Source organism: Canis lupus, chromosome 28 (assembly GCF_003254725.2).
Source record: "Canis lupus dingo isolate Sandy chromosome 28, ASM325472v2, whole genome shotgun sequence".
Classification (NCBI taxonomy): domain Eukaryota; kingdom Metazoa; phylum Chordata; class Mammalia; order Carnivora; family Canidae; genus Canis; species Canis lupus.
The window spans coordinates 36899632-36918309 of record NC_064270.1 but is presented as its reverse complement, the minus strand read 5'-3'; the positions used below and the strand labels follow the sequence as shown (position 1 = coordinate 36918309).

Genomic DNA, 18678 nt, shown 5'->3' with positions numbered 1-18678 from the left:
TAAAAATGTCGTCAAAATAAATATACCTTATCGGAAAAAATCAATTTTCCCAAGAATATACAATGCTGCAAAGATAAAGCATGCCCATTCAATTGCGTAAAGGTGAGTGGTCAGATTGGTACAAATCTTTCTCATGTTGCTACACTTTCACCTTCAGTGCCTTGACTCATTTCCAGCAATCTAAGCCAGGAAATACCTAGAGTTATGACAAGGGTTATGTAGAAGGAGTACTAAAGACAAATAAAGATGGACCCTCTCAAGTTAGGATTTGAATAATGTACGACTATGATCTAGTTTGGGAGCGGAAATTTGAATGGTGCATCTCTCTAAGAAGGTCTAAAAGTAAGGAGGCTGTCGACTTTGCTCTTTACATCCCCCAGCATCGTCAGCAAAGGCTTAATCTTCTTCGTGTTCCTTTTTGAACTGTTGTTAGGGTCCCGTCCTTAACGGGTAAAGCAAGTGGATGTTGGCTGCTAGCGTCCGCGACCTTTGGGAAGGACAGGCCCTCGTGTTTTAGGGGTCCTGGCCCTGACGCGGTGGCCGACCTTGCTTCGACGGCATGTGACAAAGAGTTATAAATTAACCGTGTGCTCAAGGAAGTCCTCAGGAAGACTGTGCCTGCTCCCTTGTTTCTGCTGGTTGGCTATAACCATAGCAACCCCTAACTCCAGACCAAAGTTCAGCCACTGTAAATCTTTACGACTATATTCATAGTCCAATGTTCCTCGGGGCATTTTGTCCCTCGAAGAGCAAGCTTTTATATTTTACAAGAAGCATTCATTCGACTCCATTTCTAAATACTGGACATCAAATGATAAGGCCCAAACATATTATAAGCAGACCGTTGCTTTCTTTTGTGACCTTAGGACCTCTACTTTCCCGAGAAGATGCCTACGACAAAGAAAATACTGATGTTCCTATCAAGCTTTTTAACAAGCTTTGGGGCCTTCATCGTAGTCTGCTCTATGCTCGGGACCCAAGAATGGGTCAGCAGCAGAATCGCTATCAGTGACTCTTCTTCAAACGGTAGTCTCATTGTCACCTACGGACTCTTCCGTGGCAAGAGCCGTCAAGAATTCAGTCATGGACTCGAGGAATCAGACAAAGACTTTGGAGGTAAATGAGACATTAATTTTGAATGGGTACAGCGAGATTGCGTTAACTGGGGTAAGACTTATGTCATCCTCTATTGGGGCCAAATACCTGTTCAAAACTGATTTCCTTGTGAGCTCTGAGCTGGCTCATAGATATGAATATATATTTTAAATTTTGAAAATTCACCCACATTATTATTTTAGCTTCCTCACTCTGGGTGTGTCTATTAGCACCACCGTCTACATAGTTCTGGCAGAGGCTGTGTTGAAGCGGTACTATCGAGTTTACTGACAAATAAATAAGTCTATCTAGCCAGGATATGGTATCCAACATGAGAGGATAGTGGGAACAGTATTTTTCATTGTATTCACGGGGGATTTTTAGTTGGAACAATAGCCTCTGGCCAGAACTTCATTAGTGGCATCTTGGTGAGGAAAAAATGAAGTGGAAAATATGAGTGAGTCCAGCTCTCATTTCTAGATCTGCAGTTCGTTTCTTTAATCAACTTGAATTTGGATTTTAACCTCCAAAATATCTCACTGGTGTCGGACATGATATTAAATATCTATTAATTCTATTAATTGCATGGTTTATAGGAATTCCTAATTTTGTTTCCTGATTTCTTACATCATAATGCCCTCCTCTCTTAGGGAGTGGAACACAAAGATCCATTAAGAATGATAAACTGAATTTAGCTACTTATTTGACTTTCGAAGACTGAATATATACCATGATGCTCTCAAAATTTAAAAGCAACATTTGTAAATTATTTAGCACCTCGAGTGGACTTTGCATTGAGGAGTGTTGCATGCAGGTAGACAGCATTATGGGTTATGACTCAGGCATTACATGCTGACTTATAAATGTGGGTCATTTTCTACCTCATATAGATGTAATATTTAGTTTGAGTTTGAGCCTTAAGCCCTGAGCAACATAGTTGTATCTCCAAGTTATGAAATTTGTCCTTTTGACATTAGCAAGAGCAAGGTCTCCTCCGGTGTTTTAGTGATGTTACACACCTCCTCCAGTACCGGCCTCAGCGTCTCAGAAAGACAAGGAATATTCCCTTTGCAGCAACCAGAAACTAAGACTTTCAAACACACAGTCACACATTCAGTATGTGAATAGCATTTTCAAAACCAGAATGTGTACTAGTTCCTAAATCTCCAGACACATTGAAAAAATTTTAAATATGAGATAACAGCCGGTGATTTTTTTGATTTTCATGCTGTCTGTTTGGAACCAGTCGGTTCCAAGCCGAGATCCATGGCTTCAGTGAGAGCCCTGATTACCTATGTCAGGAGAGCTCAGGGGAGGCGAGGGAGGTCCAGGCCTGGCTCTAAAGCCCGGGGTGAGGGCAGTGAGCACAACAGTGTGGAGTTAGCAGGGAGAGACGTGGTCTTGGACGACCCCAAGGGCACAGGGCCAAGTGGGCACTGCAGCGCCATATGGCAGCGTGAAGCAGGCACACTATTTGCATTTTTTTTTGCCTGGCTCTCTACTTTTATTCTTTGTTACTGCAGAGCCACGTTCAACTTTCTGAAGTCACCACTCTCCCAGGGTCCAGGTGCTGTAGAAAATAAGCCACCCCCTAATCAGTAAGAGCACATCAGAGGTGCTCTGGCCAATGTCTATTGGGGCCCCCCCAGAGCCTAGGGAGTCTTCACTGCTGATGGTTTTAGCAATCACTGAATTTGGAAGACTGGTAAGCAGTTCTGTAAGATAGGGGATAGTCACATAAGGAGGACGTATATCATGGTGTTCAGCTGCTGCAGACCCGGGCCTGTGTTCCCTGGAGAGCAGAATTGGAGGTACGGCTGCTGCCCTGCTAGTTTCTCAGGACTACACGGGGCTCAGCTCAAATCAGAAACCAATCCTTGGCAGTAAAATAAAATCCGTAAAAATGCCACTTCCCCTTCCCCAGCAGTGATACATTAACTTTTCCTTTTAAGATGTGAACACTATCAGCTTCCTGGCCAGGATGAGATCACAATGAACATCTATCTCCAAAGGGTAGTTTGTATCGCAAAGCTCGGCTACGTTTCCGCACACTGTGCCAATTCTGGCTGTAGACTTTGAGATGACAGCACAGTGTGAGGTGACAATGGCTGGTTTCAACAAGCCAAAAGAACCCGGCCACCAATAGGTCAATGGCTGGGGAAAATAATCGGTCAAACCTGCTAAGGAAACTCTCCCGAATGTGACTGGATTATTTAGCCAGCTCAGCCCGACCAGGAGATCCACTAGCTTCATCTAGTGGCCTCTCAATCTGTCCAATATCCAGATGTAAATTTACAGCCCCTGTGTCTACCAGTAGACACTTTGCTTTTGCTAGCTCCTAAAGTTCTGGATATTGAATTTCAATCCAAAAACACTTCCCTGAGCAGCTGGTCCGGGAAGGAGGGGCTGGGATGCTGAGGGGCATTGCGCACGCCTCCTGGGCCTGGTGGGCTCGCCATAGCTTCTGTCTAGAGAAAGGCCCCCTTCAGTTGAATCAGGCAGTGCAGGTGGCTATGAGAGTGACAGGGAGTTTCGCCCAGTCTGTTCCCCCCCCACCCCACCCGCCAGTCCCTTTTCTCCACCCACCCCGTTTGTTCTCAGGGGAATCAAAATTGCACTATTGGCCCAAGATAAAAATAATTAGAACAGTAAATCTGCTGAAAAAAAAAAATTCATTGCGAGGAGACAAAGGAGGCTGATTTCTTCCTTAGTACTCTTGCTTACCCACCCCCTCCCCCTATACACCTCTACTTTTTGGAGGAGGAGCCACTGGTTTGTCCCCAGAGACATGACCACGCTGGGTGATGGAGTTGAACAGGGCAGGAAATGCACTCCCCCTGCTTCTCCGTGAGAGAACCCAGATACAGTTCTCAGAGGCTGGGCATGCCAACGGGGACTTCTTGGAAGACCTGGAAGGCCCAGCTGGTCAGGGGTGTACTGCAGCCCATGGGTTGAGGAGCCCACCAAGTCAGCCTCCCTGATGACCCAAGCGCTTGAAGGGAGGGTGGAGGCAGGTCGCACCCACCCACAAAGCCACTGGCTCTCCCCCAGGCTCTGAGAACTTATGGAAAACCAGAGCTAGGAAGACCATAGAGCAAGAGGATCCTGAAGGGTTAAATCTCCACGCACAGAAAGCCCGATGTCCAGATGACCCATTTCTGTACGCAGCCCACCGCCCCCAGCACATTTCTGCGTCCCAGCTGTGGGAGCCGTGGCCTCTTTCCTGAGGTTGCCAGAATCCGGGCAATTAGTTCCAATTGTGAGGTGGTTTTCCTGATTCCAACGCTTGGCCCTGAAAAGGAAGAGGAAAGAACGGAATGTATTTGCTACTTTTGTAGGCAGAGAGCAGCTGTCAGATGCTAGTGGGGGGGGGGGGGGGGCTGGGGCGGGTGGGGGTTATTCTGCTTCATTCTTGCTAACTTTCCCTGAATTTCCAGCTTTCATTGTCTGAGTTCTGAGCCAGGAGGGGGCTGAGAGATACAGCTGTCATACCTGTGTGGCAGGAAACTCAGAGGCTGAAATAGAATTTTAAAATACGGCAGTTTAAAATTAAGTTAAATTGTTACATTAATACAAAGAGAAGTATGAGTCAGTCGGCTCCAAATTGAAGCCCTTCTGAAAAATCATGTCTGTTAGATGTTACCAACAGTCAAAAACAAAGCCTAACCTCATTGTCACTTTCTGGTTTAATCTGAAAAAAGTGCAATGTTCGCCATTTGCAAAGGAACATCCATTTATAGCTTTTAATAAGCGCATGAGGCAGAAATATTCTCCAGGACACTCCAGGGATGACATTCTCCTCACACCAAAATGGCTATTTTCTAGTTAAGTATCCAAATTATTTCTTATTGGCTCCACACAGAGTTTATTCGGTCCCCAGCAAATTTCTGATGAGAGCTCCGAGCTTCCTCCTTGATGGGAGGGACAAACAGGGTGACTGGAATGGGAAGCAATTCTTCCTCATGGTCACACTTGGAAATTCTGCAGCATCCCACCCTCCACCTCTGAACAGGTGTGCCTACTTCCCATTTTTTATCTACTTCTACTCTGAGGTCATCATCCACTGGTTTCTTTCTTTTTTTTAATTTTTATTTATTTATGATAGTCACACACACAGAGAGAGAGAGAGAGAGAGAGAGAGAGAGGCAGAGACACAGGCAGAGGGAGAAGCAGGCTCCATGCCGGGAGCCCAATGTGGGATTCGATCTCGGATCTCCAGGATCGTGCCCTGGGCCAAAGGCAGGTGCCAAACCGCTGCGCCACCCAGGGATCCCTATCCACTGGTTTCAAAACAGATGCAGGAGGAGGCGCCGACCCCAGCATCTCCAGGGCGACCCAAAGAGCTAGAGTCTCAGCCTGTGCTCAGACCCTTCGGAAAGACCCAGGCCAAGGGCTTCCCTGGTGCAGGTGGCACCCAGGGGGCAGTGGCCCATTGGACCTCAGCCATCCCCACCCAGGCAATAGGTGGGGACAGGCAGGACCACATTTTTAGTTTAACCTATGCCATGAGGGTTCTTCCGTGAGATGCATAACACAGAGGCCTGTGCTGAGGACTTGGGCCAGCCTGGGGGTCATTCATGAGCGGAAATTGTGAAACAGTCCAGTCCCCACTGGGTACAAGAAGATTGGACATGTGTGAGTTGAACTTTGCTCCCAGGCCCGCCTCTCTCGCCGAGGAGCAGAATGTTCTCTAGCCAAGGGCGGTGAGGTCATCGGGGCCATGTCGCTGGGCTGATAGCTCCCTTTTTCTGGCCCCTGTGTTCTCGGGGTCCCCAGGGATGCGTGGTCGTGCTTGCACGGGGCAGCATGCAAGTCTCTACTCCTCTTTCCACCAGTTTGGTTTCTGTAGCCTCTCAATGTCCACTGTCCAGCAACAGGAAATCTGTCTCCCTCCTAGCATACTGCTGACTTAAAAAAAAAAAAAAAAAAAAAGAAAGAAAAGAAAGAAAAAAATCAGAATTAACAATTTAGATGCTTAGAAGTGAAGAGAAGAGAGAGGGGTGGTATCCGTTTGGGCAGAGAGAGCTGTGCCGCTCTGTCCAGCATGTTTTGAGGCTTAGAGTCAGAGTCAATATGTACAGAGCAGGGGGCAGGCTGGTGGGAGCTTTGGAATCACGCCTTCCAAAGAACATTCTGGAGATGTGGGCTGTTAATCACACGGGGGCTCACATCTCTCTTCAATGACCAGAGAGGAGCAAGTGGGTTCTGTGTTGCTCTGGAGGAAGCATTAGGACTCCAGGCAGAGGTCGTAGAGATGCCCATTTGGGCACGACACAATTAAGAGCTTTTATTTATTTATTTATTTATTTATTTATTTATTTATTTATTTGTGGGTGTTTTTTTTTTTTTTAATGTAAATTTTAGCTAGTTAACATGCAGAGCAGTGTTGGTTTCTGGAGTAGAATTCAGTGATTCATCACTTGCAGCCACCACCAGTGAAGAGCTTTTAAGTAATGAAGGCGACAGGGCATGAAAAGGACCACCTTGCAAAGACAGGGCCCCCTGCTGCCAGGATGCAGGTCAGGAGCAGGCTTGGCTGCGCCTCCCCTGGTGCGCACCACGTCCCGGGGCCCCCCTCTGGTTCCCAGGGACCCTGTTCTTTGAAGCAATCCGGTTCACACAGAGAGAGAGAGAGAGAGAAGAGATGAGGAGCCCCTGGGCCTGAGAACAAGGGATGTCTTTCCTGGCTTTTCTGGTTTCTGTTCTTTTTTTTTTTTTTTTAAAGATTTTATTTATTTATTCATGAGAGACACAGAGAGAGACAGAGGCAGAGACACAGGCAGAGGGAGAAGCAGGCCCCATGCAGGGAGCCCGATGCGAGACTCGATCCCAGGTCTCCAGGATCACGCCCTGGGCCGACGGTGACGCTAAACCGCTGAGCCCCCCGGGCTGCCCGGTTTCTGTTCTTTAAAGCTGTGGCCAGGCTGTGAGCGGTTCCCGATCTCTCCCAGGGCCTGAGAAACAGGAATGGAAAGAAGAAGGTTTTGACTTTGTCTTACCAGACCTCCCCACCCTGTCAGGGTTCTCGTAACTCACAATTCCCGAAGACTTCGTGAACATATGACCATGAACCCCGAAATCCTCTCCCCAGGTTGCTTTTCCCGTGTGTCATTGTGGCTTTCCACAGAACATCTTGGTAAACACTTTATTTAACGTGGTGGCGATCACCGAAGACCCCAAGACACACCGGCAGCCTTTGGAGATGTTTTATAAATGCGCGGCTGGGGTTACGGGGAAGTGTGGGGACAGCGTGCCCCTGGTGTCTGGTCATTCTGTGTTGTAAACAAAGGCGCACGCAGAGGAAACAGCTGCTTAGGGACCTCGGCTGGTGGCGGAGCAGGAGGATGTGGCAAAAGCAGGAACCCATGGCCAACAGCACAGGGCATCTGTGTTTCGTTGGGCACAAGTGCATATCCATGCCTGGAAGCTCCTTTGCACTTAAGAAATATGCACATTTTATAAAATGCTGTTAGAACTGAGAGGACTTGAGCTTGGAAAGAATTCTGATGGTTTGCCCTGCGGTCACCTTCTGCGTTTGAGCCACACGGGCCCTGGGCGCCCCGGCTCCAAGGAAAGTGAAGTCGGGAAGTGCGGCCGACACCTCAGGTGTACACACGGCTGTCATCTCCTGTCTCTGGGCCATCTCTGGCTCCCCGCTACCCGGTCACCCCCATCAGCCCCTCCCCCCACCTTCTGTGTAATGGGCTCACCTCAGAAATCTCAGGCTTGACCAGATCCTCTCTGTCACAGGTTTTCCGGGTGGCCCCCCCATAGGTGTCCCCAAGTGGAAGCCCAGTAATGCTCAGAGCAAGGGACCCCCGCCCATGAGGAGCTGTGGCAATGCCCACTGGCAAGCATCTGAGGCCAGGATGCCCCGAGGAACGTTGTCCAGCCCTGCGGCAGCTTATCAAGGAGGGCGCCCTCTTTTCTGGGGGAAATTACAATTGGGATAGCGAGCCGCTTATCCCAAGCCCCGAGGCCACACACATTCAAGCAGGGAAGGCGGATCCTGGGGTCCCGCCCCTTCCTGTCCCCACCCACCTGACACATGTCTCCCGCCATCCCTAACCCCGAGCACCTGGCGGGTGCCTCCTGCCATCCCTAACCCCGAGCACCTGGCAGGTGCCTCCCGTCATCCCTAACCCAAGCACCTGGCAGGTGCCTCCTGCCATCCCTAACCCAAGCACCTGGCGGGTGCCTCCCGCCATCCCTAACCCAAGCACCTGGCGGGTGTCTCCCGCCATCCCTAACCCCGAGTGCAGAGGCCTGCCTGGGCGTGGGGGGGCGGGGGGGTAGCCTCTGGTCTAGGGGCCTTGGTGTTTGCTTTCTGTGCTCTGTGCTTACCAAACGCTGCTTTAGTTTTAGAGAAATTGAACACCTCTTCCCAAAGAACTCTGCATTTGGTGACGATCCTGTTCCTGGTCCTCAGCCTGTGCGCTTCGCTGCTCAGTTCGGGGCTCACGTTCTACAACAGCATCAGCAACCCCTACCAGACGTTCCTGGGACCAGTGGGGGTGTACACCTGGAGCGGGCTTGGTGGTGAGTGTCCCCGGGAACGCCTGGCGCTCCGCGGAGAGCTGGCCTCCGCGTCTCGTCTCTCCGCTGCTCGGGCACACGACGAACACACACAGGGTGTGTGCGAGAGCCGGGGAGATTAAGCAGACCTAGTCTGTGCCAAGTTGTGTGCAGGGGCCTGGGGGTTATTCGTATAAGCCTACAGCATTTATTAAGCCCCTCGGAAATGACATTGTTTTAAACGCACGGGTGGGCTGGGACGCCTGGGGGGCTCAGCAGTTGAGTGTCTGCCTTCAGCCCAGGGCATGATCCTGGGGTCCCGGGATCGAGTCCCACATCGGGCGGGGTCCCCGCACGGAGCCTCACCTCCAAATAAGTCACTGTGGGCTAAAATCCACACATGACACAGCTGTATGGCTGCCCCACAGAGAACCACAAAGGTCACCCAGAGAATCTGAGGCCAACACCCTTCTTGTGGGTGACCTGTGAGCCCTGGTGATTCTGTACGGTGTGGCCAGGTCGCTTTATCTGTTTATGGTAAAGGTCAGGGTGGGGCTGAATGCCGCCGGGGAGCCGATCTGAGCGTCAGTCACAGTACGCGACCGCGGCTCTCCCTGGGTCTCCGCGAGGCTCAGCGGCCACCGTGGTCCAGTGGGGTCCCTCTGGCTCGCCAGGTGCCAGATTTCCTCTGCTCTCCCCACCCCCCATGAATACCTGCTCTTGAGAGCGGATCTGAAGAAGCCTGTCGTACCTGCGGGATGCCTCTGGGGGTGGCTTCACGTTCCAGGGAGCACATTTCAACAGAGGCCAGGAACTTTCAAGCACAGGCAAGAGGGTCTGGATATTAAGGTGACAGGAAACCTGGAGGAGGACAGTGGGCAGCTTCCTCTTGTCTTTCCGTGAGGGGCCACCCTTGCCCAAGCCCGGGGCAGGTGGTGGGAAGAGATCCCCGGGGCTTTGTGCCGTGGCCGTCCGCAGGGCTGTGGCTCCCAGGGGAGGGGCGCCCTGACCCCTGACCCGAGCACTGTGGCCTTCTTCAAAGTAACAGTTGAGGAGCTGCATGAGCTCACCTCAGATGGCACAGAACAAGGGAAATCCATGCAATTCACTGCTCAAAAGGGGATTTTTAAAAAGAGTTTATTTATTCATGAGAAACACAGAGAGAGAGGCAGAGGCACAGGCAGAGGGAGAAGCAGGCTCCCTGCAGGGAGCCCGATGTGGGACTCCATCCCAGGACCCCGGGATCATGCCCTGAGCCAAAGGCAGATGCTCAACCTCTGAGCCACCCAGGTGCCCCTAAAGGGGATGCTTTTAAGGGTGCAATTCGTAATCGTTAAGCCAGGCCAGCGGTGGGAACTGGGACTGCAGGTACGGCCACACGGCAGGCTCGCTCCTCGGCTCTGAGGATTTGGGGCCGGGCTGCTTTAGCATGTGTGGATGACACATGACTTGCCCTTTCCTTTCTTCCTGTGGTCTTATTACCTGGTGGTAAAAACAACCAACCCCCCCCCCCCCCCCCCCAGCAATTGAATGGGCACCGGCTGTGGGCCAGCCACACGGTGTGCCCAGCTCTGGTCTCACAAAGGCACCAGCAGCCGAGCCGAGGACTTGGTTACAAACTCAGATACCCTCTCCCCAAGGCCAAGCTTCCTTTCCCCCCACTATTCCTAGGATGACCGTCACCCCAGTCGAACCAAAGGCAGGACCCCCCAGCACTCTTTACCAAGGCAAAAAAAAAAGGATTATTTTAATTTTTGCTCATATAATGAAGCAGCTAAAGAAAACGGTGGCCTCAGGCACAGCTGGATTCAGGCTCTCGGCCTCCACCCTCGGAACTCTGATTCCCCTCAGTGCTTGTCTCCTGATTTTGCCAGTGCTCTCTCTGGCGTTAGGCAGGGGGCTGGTCCCCTCGGAGGCAGGATGGCTGCCAGCAGCCCCAGGAGAAAGGACTTCTTTCCCCCCAAATCTCTAACTAGAATTGTCCTTCCCGTCCCTGGAACAATCTCCGTGGCCTCCAGTGGGGTTGAACTCCCTGGCTGACCACCTGGTCCTGGGACACCCGACCCCTCAGAGCTGGGGCTGGGGAATCAGGTGCCTGTACCAAAGCAGGATTGGGCGTGGGGCGTCAGGGACAAGCCGGGACCACGTCGCCGCTCGACACCCTGCAGGGCTCAAGGCCCATTGCTTCATAAACCCTGTTTCTGCAAGGCTGGAGTTTCCAGCTCTTTGTCCCCACGGCTGAGTATAAGCTGACTTTGCAAGCGGCAGAGGCCGATGCGTGTTTGTGGAGGAAAACATGAAAAACGCAGGGCGGACGGCCTTCCCCTCAATCCCCACCTACCTGTAACAACAAAGTATCGTCTGCCAGGGAGAGCAGAGAGCTGTGCGGAATTCCTTTCCCGGCTTGGGGCAAGTTCTAACACACAGAAGAGGCTGTTGGGGGGCAGAGAAATGTAGGGAGACGTCGATGTGTAAGAAGGAGGTCTGCAGTCTAGCAGGGGTCGCAGGGAGATGTGTGTGGCGTCGGGCTTCACGTCTGGCCTCCTCTGAACGCCCCCCCTGCCCCATGGCCTCTTGATCCCAGGGCCCTGTGAAGCCAGATTTTCCCTGACTGTGCCTCTGAGGACTCCCGATTTTCCTCACACGTGCATCGAGTGTGCAGCACGTAGTGAAAACCCTGATGATGTGAGGCTCGGCCTGCACACAGCTTTTATGCACAAAGATGCCATTGACACCCTTGCTTCGGGTCATCTTGGCAGGAGCCTTGGTCACCTTGGTCAGGCTGGCTCCAGGGGCTCTGGAGCCAGAGGGAAGTGCCGCAAATCCCCGTTCAGGCTGACTTGGAACAAGCTCCCCGTGGCTGCAGGGAAGAGGAAGTGGGCTCCCTAGCAAGGTTCTGAAGGAACAGGAGCAGACTGTGCTTTGAGGGAAACAACAGCATCACAGCCTCCCAGGCAGCTCCCGTGCCCTCCAGCCCCAGCTGCCCTTTGCCCCACAGCGGTCTGGGGTGGCCCGACCCTGACCACAGGGGATATCACTGTAGATGGAGAAAATGTTGGAGCCTGAGACGACTTTGCAGATTGTCCCAACACATGTGATCCTCAGCCCAGGAACCCAGAGAGCAGAAAGTGATGGGGCAGGTCGCATGGCCTGATGCGGGCAGGCCAGGCCTGGAGACAGCCTCCTGAGCCTTCGGGAGCTCCCCCCTCCTGCCACGGGGCCCCCTGTATCCCTCTCTAAATCCCCTGCTCCAGAGCCCAGGAGAAGCAGCCAGGGAGAGGCATCTCCTTCGTGCAGGGGTTCAGGTCAGCACTTGTCTGCGGCGGCCCCTCCCAACTGATATCAAAGCCGAGCACGTCCCACTGCAGAGAAAAGTGCAACCCTGTGTTCACCTACTCCTTTGTGACTAAGCTTTTATAAGAAATTTCACAAGAGCGTAATGAAGGATAATTAAGGAGTGTGAGATGCGTAGAGCATCAGAGGAGGGGGCTCTCGTATGCACACATTATTGTGAAGCAGAACCATCACGCTGAGGATGAAAGTCCGTCATCAAGGTCAAAGCTCTCTCCTCACACCAAAGCCCTGGAGTCAGGGCGTTTGGAGGATTGGGAAAATTCCCTGGGCGTGGGCTACAGCCTGGACACGTTGACCCCGGAATGTCTGTTGAGTGCTGGGCAAATGTTCACAGACATGTACAGCCCTCCCCTCCATCACTCTTAGAACATTCCATCAGCTCAGAGAGAACCCGATGCCCGCTGGCCATCATCGCCTCCCCAACTCCCAGCCCAGCCCTGTTCCAACCAACCCCAAGTCTACCCTTTGCCTTGGTCAGCCTGATCCCCTTTGGAAGGTGAGGCATGAGGCCCAGAGAAGCACACGTGTGGGACCGTGTGGCTGGAGCCCTGGAACTCGGCTCACTCTGACTCCAGAACTCTGTTCACCTGGGCCAACGTGACTGTCCAAAGTCAATACCCAGACACACTCTCCAGGGGAGGATGTTGTGAAGAATTTAAAAAAAAAAAAAAAAGGGATGAGAACACAATGATCAAATTCTCTTCCCACACGAGTTTAGTGAGGAGACCCTTCCTGGCTACACGCCACCCTCCACTGTGAGCAGGATGCAAGTCCGGGCTCTGAGGCAATGTCTGCAGCTCTGCAGGGAGGTGGCCTCCTTGGTGGGCAGTGCTCAGGATGCTCAGAGCAGCTCCCATCAGCCAGGACCTGTTTCGTGGCCCCCACGGCTCTGAGCTCACTGCCCCCTGTGTGTCTTCATGTAGCCTGGTCTCTTCTGTTTGCAATGCTCTGACCTTTCAGTACTTGTCATCCATCCACTCCTCTCTAGAAAGCTTCTTGTTGGCTCTTCTGTCTGCTCATTCCAGGGTTCATTCCACGCAGCTGTGTGGGCACGGGCTGAGGGAGGGGCTCCGCAAAAGGTCTTGAACCTTATGTTTGCCTTTGGCTGGACGCTGCCCCCCATCTTTAGTGGTCGGTGCCTAGAATCTAGCTCAGGTGTTATGGTTCCTTTAAGCTCCGGTACCTAGAAGACTGTAAATCCCCATGTAGACAGTCCGTAATTGTCCACAGAGCACAGGGTCCATCAAGAAAGAAAGTGACAGTAAAAAAAAAAAAAAAAAAAAGTATCATATCATTTATGAGACTGAATCTTCTTTCCAGCATTCTTGATTTTCGTGGCCATGATCCTGTTCGTGGGGAACACACAATCCAACCATCTCTCCAAAGAGCTGGCCCAGACGCTGTACCCTGTATATCCAGCAGCCACCTACGGAGGAGCGACCCACAGCTATGGTTACTCGTTTTGGCTCACGCTGCTCGTCATTCTTCTAAATGTTGTCACCGTGGTCATCATTTTTTTCTTCCAGAAGGCCCGATACCAGCGAAAACAGGAGGAGAGAAAGCCCATGGAATCTGCTCCAAGAGATGGAATTCTATTCTGAAGCCAGTGTTCTGTAATTTTGTCAGTAGGTCTATTGCACCGTCCATCAGCTCCCCAGCAGCGACCGGCTCGCTTGTCTGGACAATCAGCATGCAACCCTGGTTGACTGTCACTTTGTGATAGTCTTGTATCTCAGGACATTCCATAAATGATGTCACCTTGGAAAGGGTTCTTCCCACTAGGGTGGGGAAGATGAAGGGGAAAGCGCTCCAGTCCATGCACGATTCAAAGCCGTAAAATGATTATGAGACTATGGACCCTCCCGAGCTGGTCTCACTCTCTAAGACAATAAAGGTTTGTGGTATGGATCTTTCCCTTAAGTAGTTTAAAGCACTTTAGCACCTACGATCTCCTCCTCCTCAGGAGGGACCAGGTATTTTTATGCCACTGTTTGAGTGAAGACTTCCAGGGACAGAGGGAATCAGAACTCATCATTCCAGGACCGGGTATTGGAGGCAAAAGATGGGTGAGACTTGGGAGTAAATGCCCTGGTCCTCTGGACCCTCGGTTGTCAACATAATTCAAGCCTGGTAGTGGGTAGAAGTGCTGATATATGACCTTCAAATGCATTTTTTTGAGGTGCCAAGGTGCACTTTTTGTATGGAAGAGAGTAGGAAGTGAGAAGATTTAAGAAAGATAAAAATTACAGTCCTAAAGCCTTCACACAAGGGAGTCTATATGTATCTCTGGTTTAAAAGGATTGTGGTTAATTAGTCAAAAAGGGAAATATAACATTGCCACAAGTTCTAGTAACCAGCCCTTTGCTGTTGACACAGTATAGTTGGCCGGATGGGAGTGTATCAGCCATCAGTGGCTTCCTGCCCAGCCAAAGGCTAAGCTGTGGCTTCGAGCTCTGAGCTTGCAGGCATTCCCCAAGTCAAGGCTAGGCAGATGCAGAACACAGAGGTTGGGTTGGCCTCTAAGAACATGTGAGTAAAATGCGTTCGCAGACTCCAAAGAACACAATGGCCAATCAGGAAATTTTTGAAAAACTCCAGAATGGATTAGACCTACTTTCCCAGTAGGATATTCTTCTAGAAAATCCCTCTGAGGATCTTTTGGACCTGAATGTCCCACAAATCAGTCAGGTTTTGCATTGACAGGATCCTGAAATCATGACCCGTCGAGTCTTGATTGAACCAAAGCCAAACAGAGCAGAAATCTATTAGTGTAATTTTTGAAGCAGCAGCTCTTTGGACAGAAAGATATATCCTTTATGAAGCTGTTAGAGATTCATGACCTTCTTATCTACTATATTCCAACAATCTTCCTTAGAAATAATATTTTTCATTCAAAAAAACGCCCATTGACTACCTATGATGATGCAATTAGCACTGTGCTAACCCAGGTACCTGCCGCGGCAGAGCTTACTGTGGAGAAGTCAGGACAAACATTCCAAACGCAGTTGTTAAATTCCACATAAAACAGGTACTTAGTCACCAGACTGTGCTGATTCTCTGAAAGGTCGGTCCTCTATAACCGCCCACCCCCAAGTCCAGGTTACGCTAATAAATTAACTTGCTGTGCAACATTGGACGTATTAAAAATATGATTCTCAACAGTGAAAAGGTTCTAAGCTCTTTGAAACTGAAAACATTCATGTTCTTTGAAAGTTGGATTTTATGTCGGGCTTGGATAATGTGGACAAGCAATAGAAGAGGAAACAGGTATGGGTAACAAATCATGCAAATCATCGCTGAATAGGTAGGCGCTCACACTCCATGTTAATGCAAAGGACACTACGAAATATAAAGACCATGTTTCCTCATTTTCCTCATCTCAGAGTGTGAACTATCTCAAGCCTTATATCACAGATGACCTTTAAAGAACCATTCAAAACAGGAATCTGGTATGTGGAAGTACAGCTCACAGTTCTGGGGATGAAGAGCTTGACTCTTACTGTGTCTGAAGGTAGAAACTCTGTGTGTTCCTTAGAAATCTTAAGGAAGAATGAAGTCTGCAGACTTCTCCTAGACGTAGCCGTGATTGGCTGTTCTAAAATTACTTCATGAATGTGCATTATGTTTGTTGTCATGGAACCACATGAAGCACGATTTTGAAGGTCTGAACTATTCTGTGGAATTAGAAGGTTCCAGCGGTCATGATATGACACCCCCCCCCCCACAATTAGCCCATGTGGTCTTATGACGATGAGCTGGATGACAAGATTCATGCACACTTGAAAAATAAATAAATCACATAGAATATTGTCCTCTTCAATATCATAATAACACAGGGTCTATGATGATAATTTTAGGGAAATTAATTCTTTACTCAAAGTGAGGGGATCCCTGGGTGGCTCAGTGGTTTAGTGCTGCCTTTGGCCCAGGGTGTGATCCTGGAGACCCGGGATCCCACATCAGGCTCCATGCATGGTGCCTGCTTCTCCTTCTGCCTGTGCCTCTGCCTCTGTGTCTCTCATGAATAAATAAATAGAATCTTTAACAAATAAATAAATAAAGTCAAAGTGATTAGTACCCCCACCCCCCTACCCCCCACCCTCTCCAGCAGTGAGTTGATGTTTGCAAAGCACTTTGGGAGACAGGGACACCCACCCCCACCCAAGGTAAGGTTTGCTCTCACTATTAGAGTTTTATTTGCTCATCTCAACAAACCCTGGGGATGAAGCAGGGCGGGAAGGATTGTGTCCATGGATATGAGACTGTTCGGGGTCCATGCAGCGCTCCAGCAGCCAGCCCTCCATGGCCATACAGTAGTGGTATTCCTGCAAGTGACACGTGGCCATACGGGTGGACAAATCAGCTGCTTGCTGCCTTCAGGGCCTGCTCGGTGCTCTTGGAAGCCCTGGGAGCCTGCAGATTCTGCAAAGGGCAGGCGGCCACCAAGCAGAGCTCCAGAACAGGTTCTCCTGCCTGCACATCGCCCCCCCAGTGACCTTCTTCCTCCTTCACTGAAACCTGCCACCGAGCACAGACTTGAAGGCAGGTTCTTAGTCACCTGATCTGATGTCCTTCTGCAGCCTGACTAAGGACGTGGGCCCAGCGTGTGTGGGAGTGGATGGCTCAGAGGCAGGAGGCTTTCTGATTCTGAAATTGCAGCACAGAGAGACTGGGCCTTGGTCCCTGAGCCACACTGTGCTCTCCTGACCCCGGCACCCAGAACCTCCCTCCCCCTCACTGGGTGGGGGGATGCTGTGGGCAGATAAATCCTTCAGCCAGAAGTGTGGAAGGCAGATCCGTCCACACAGCCCTGTTCCCCATCCTCACCCCCGAAAACCTCATCACCCAGGGCGTGGAGACACAGCTGGAGGCTCCACGTGTAAACTGCTCTGGGATCTCAGAGCCGGCCCACTCATGGCCCCTTCTGAGCTTCTATCTGTTTTTTCACGACCAAAAACTAAAACGTAAATAATAGAAATGACAGTCAGCACAGGGTAGAGAGGGCCGTTCTGGAGTCAGGCTGCCTGCCTGTGTGGAGAAGTTACTTAACCTCTGAGAGCCTCCCTCTACTCATCTGTGAGATGGGACGACAAAAGCAGGATTCGCTCTCAGGGCTGCGAGATGGACCCCGCCGAGGTGTGTGGAGGCTCCTGGTCCCCGATAACGGGCACCATCCTCCCTCACAGACCCTTCAGTATAAAAACTGTAATCCGGATTAAAGGTGAGCTCGTGCTCCCACCCTTAGCTACTTCAGGCCACACCATTCTTGTGCTTGGTAAGTGACCCTACAACCTAGACTAGGGAAGTTGGTAAACTTGACTGAGCGTCTGAAGGTGGCAGGTGGCAAGGCAGAGGTCAAAGCAACACTCGGACGGGTATGCTTTCCGGCCTCTATCTGACTCAGTTCCCAAAACACTGCTTTTCGTCAGGCTGGTGGCACAGACCTGCGGTGGGGCTCCGGGACAGAAGTGGGAAGGGAAGGCGGTCCCCACGGAAGGCGCGGCCTACTGGGTGTCCCCGTTACATTTCACCGCATGTGTGAATCTCAGGGTGGCTCCCGTTCACTCAGAACCAAAAGGAGCAGCTTGTTCCAACAAAGCAGCCAGTTGGTTTTGAAGAAAACCTTCAGCTGGCCTGGGTGCTAACCTGAGCTGGAGAGGGTGGGGTCTGGGTGACACGACACACCCAGAGAAGGCAACACATCCTGTGACCAAAGGACTTTGTGCTGCTGAAAATAGAAGGAAGGCCCGATTACTCATGATGACCAGGGTCACTGGCTTTCGAACGTCGTGCTCAAGGAGGAACTGAGGTAGGTGGGAAGCCTGACACATGACGTGCGCTGAGTGGGAGGCCCCGAAGCATGCCCAGGTTCTGTTCCCGTTCTGGAACGTTCTTTCTGCTGTGTGTTTTCACCCCACCCAGGGACGGAAAATTGATCACGCTGTCAGAATTTCAGACAACATCCCAGCTACTACGACCATCCTTTTGTGTTTGTGATGGGCTTCAGATCATGAGAGTTTTCTTTTCAAAACGTTTACTTGTTAAGGCAGAAAGACAAGTCAGAGAGAAGTTGCGTTGTGTCCTAGGACTATTAGTCTTAGACACACAGCTCGGAAAGCGAGCGCTCCGCCGGCCGCCCACCTCCCTCCTTAGCAAGAGGCTTAGACTTTTCCTTTTTAGCCATGACCCTTTGGGAGAGGCTCTGCTTGCCCGGTGATGTGGAAGTAAGCTACTTCAACAAAATGTTCAATGGATAAATCACTCTTCCGGAAGAGGAAGTCTCCACTCTTCTAGTTCCTCGCAGCCGAGGTGAGGCTCACAGATGGCTGGGCTGTGGTCCTCATGGCTCTGAGAGGAGCAGCAGCACAGCACCCGGCACTGTCTCTCGTGTGCCCTCCTCTAGATGCTCTGCAGGAGGGCTCGTTGGCTCCTTAAGCCCAAGCATGGGTTGGTTTACAATTAATCCCATTTTTTTAAAGATTTTATTTATTCATGAGAGACAGAGAGAGAGAGGCAGAGACACAGGCAGAGGGAGAAACAGGCCCCATGCAGGGAGCCCGACTTGGGACTCGATCCTGGGTCTACCAGGACCATGCCCTGGGCCAAAGGCAGCACTAAACCACTGAGCCACCCAGGCTGCCCCAATTAATCCCATTTTTAAGGCAAAAGGCTGAGGTGGTATGTCTGCCACGCCAGATAAGGGAGAGGCTGAGC

General features: G+C 50.9%; 1 protein-coding gene across 1 annotated transcript; it reads left to right on the top strand.

Annotated features, from left to right (window-relative positions):
- Positions 1-689: 689 nt before the first annotated feature.
- On the top strand, positions 690-15769 carry CLRN3 (clarin 3). Its single transcript, XM_025467635.2, has 3 exons — positions 690-1116; positions 8455-8634; positions 13285-15769. Exons 1-3 carry the CDS (start codon positions 888-890, stop codon positions 13563-13565), a joined length of 690 nt encoding a protein of 229 aa, XP_025323420.1. The 5' UTR covers positions 690-887; the 3' UTR covers positions 13566-15769.
- Positions 15770-18678: the final 2909 nt, after the last annotated feature.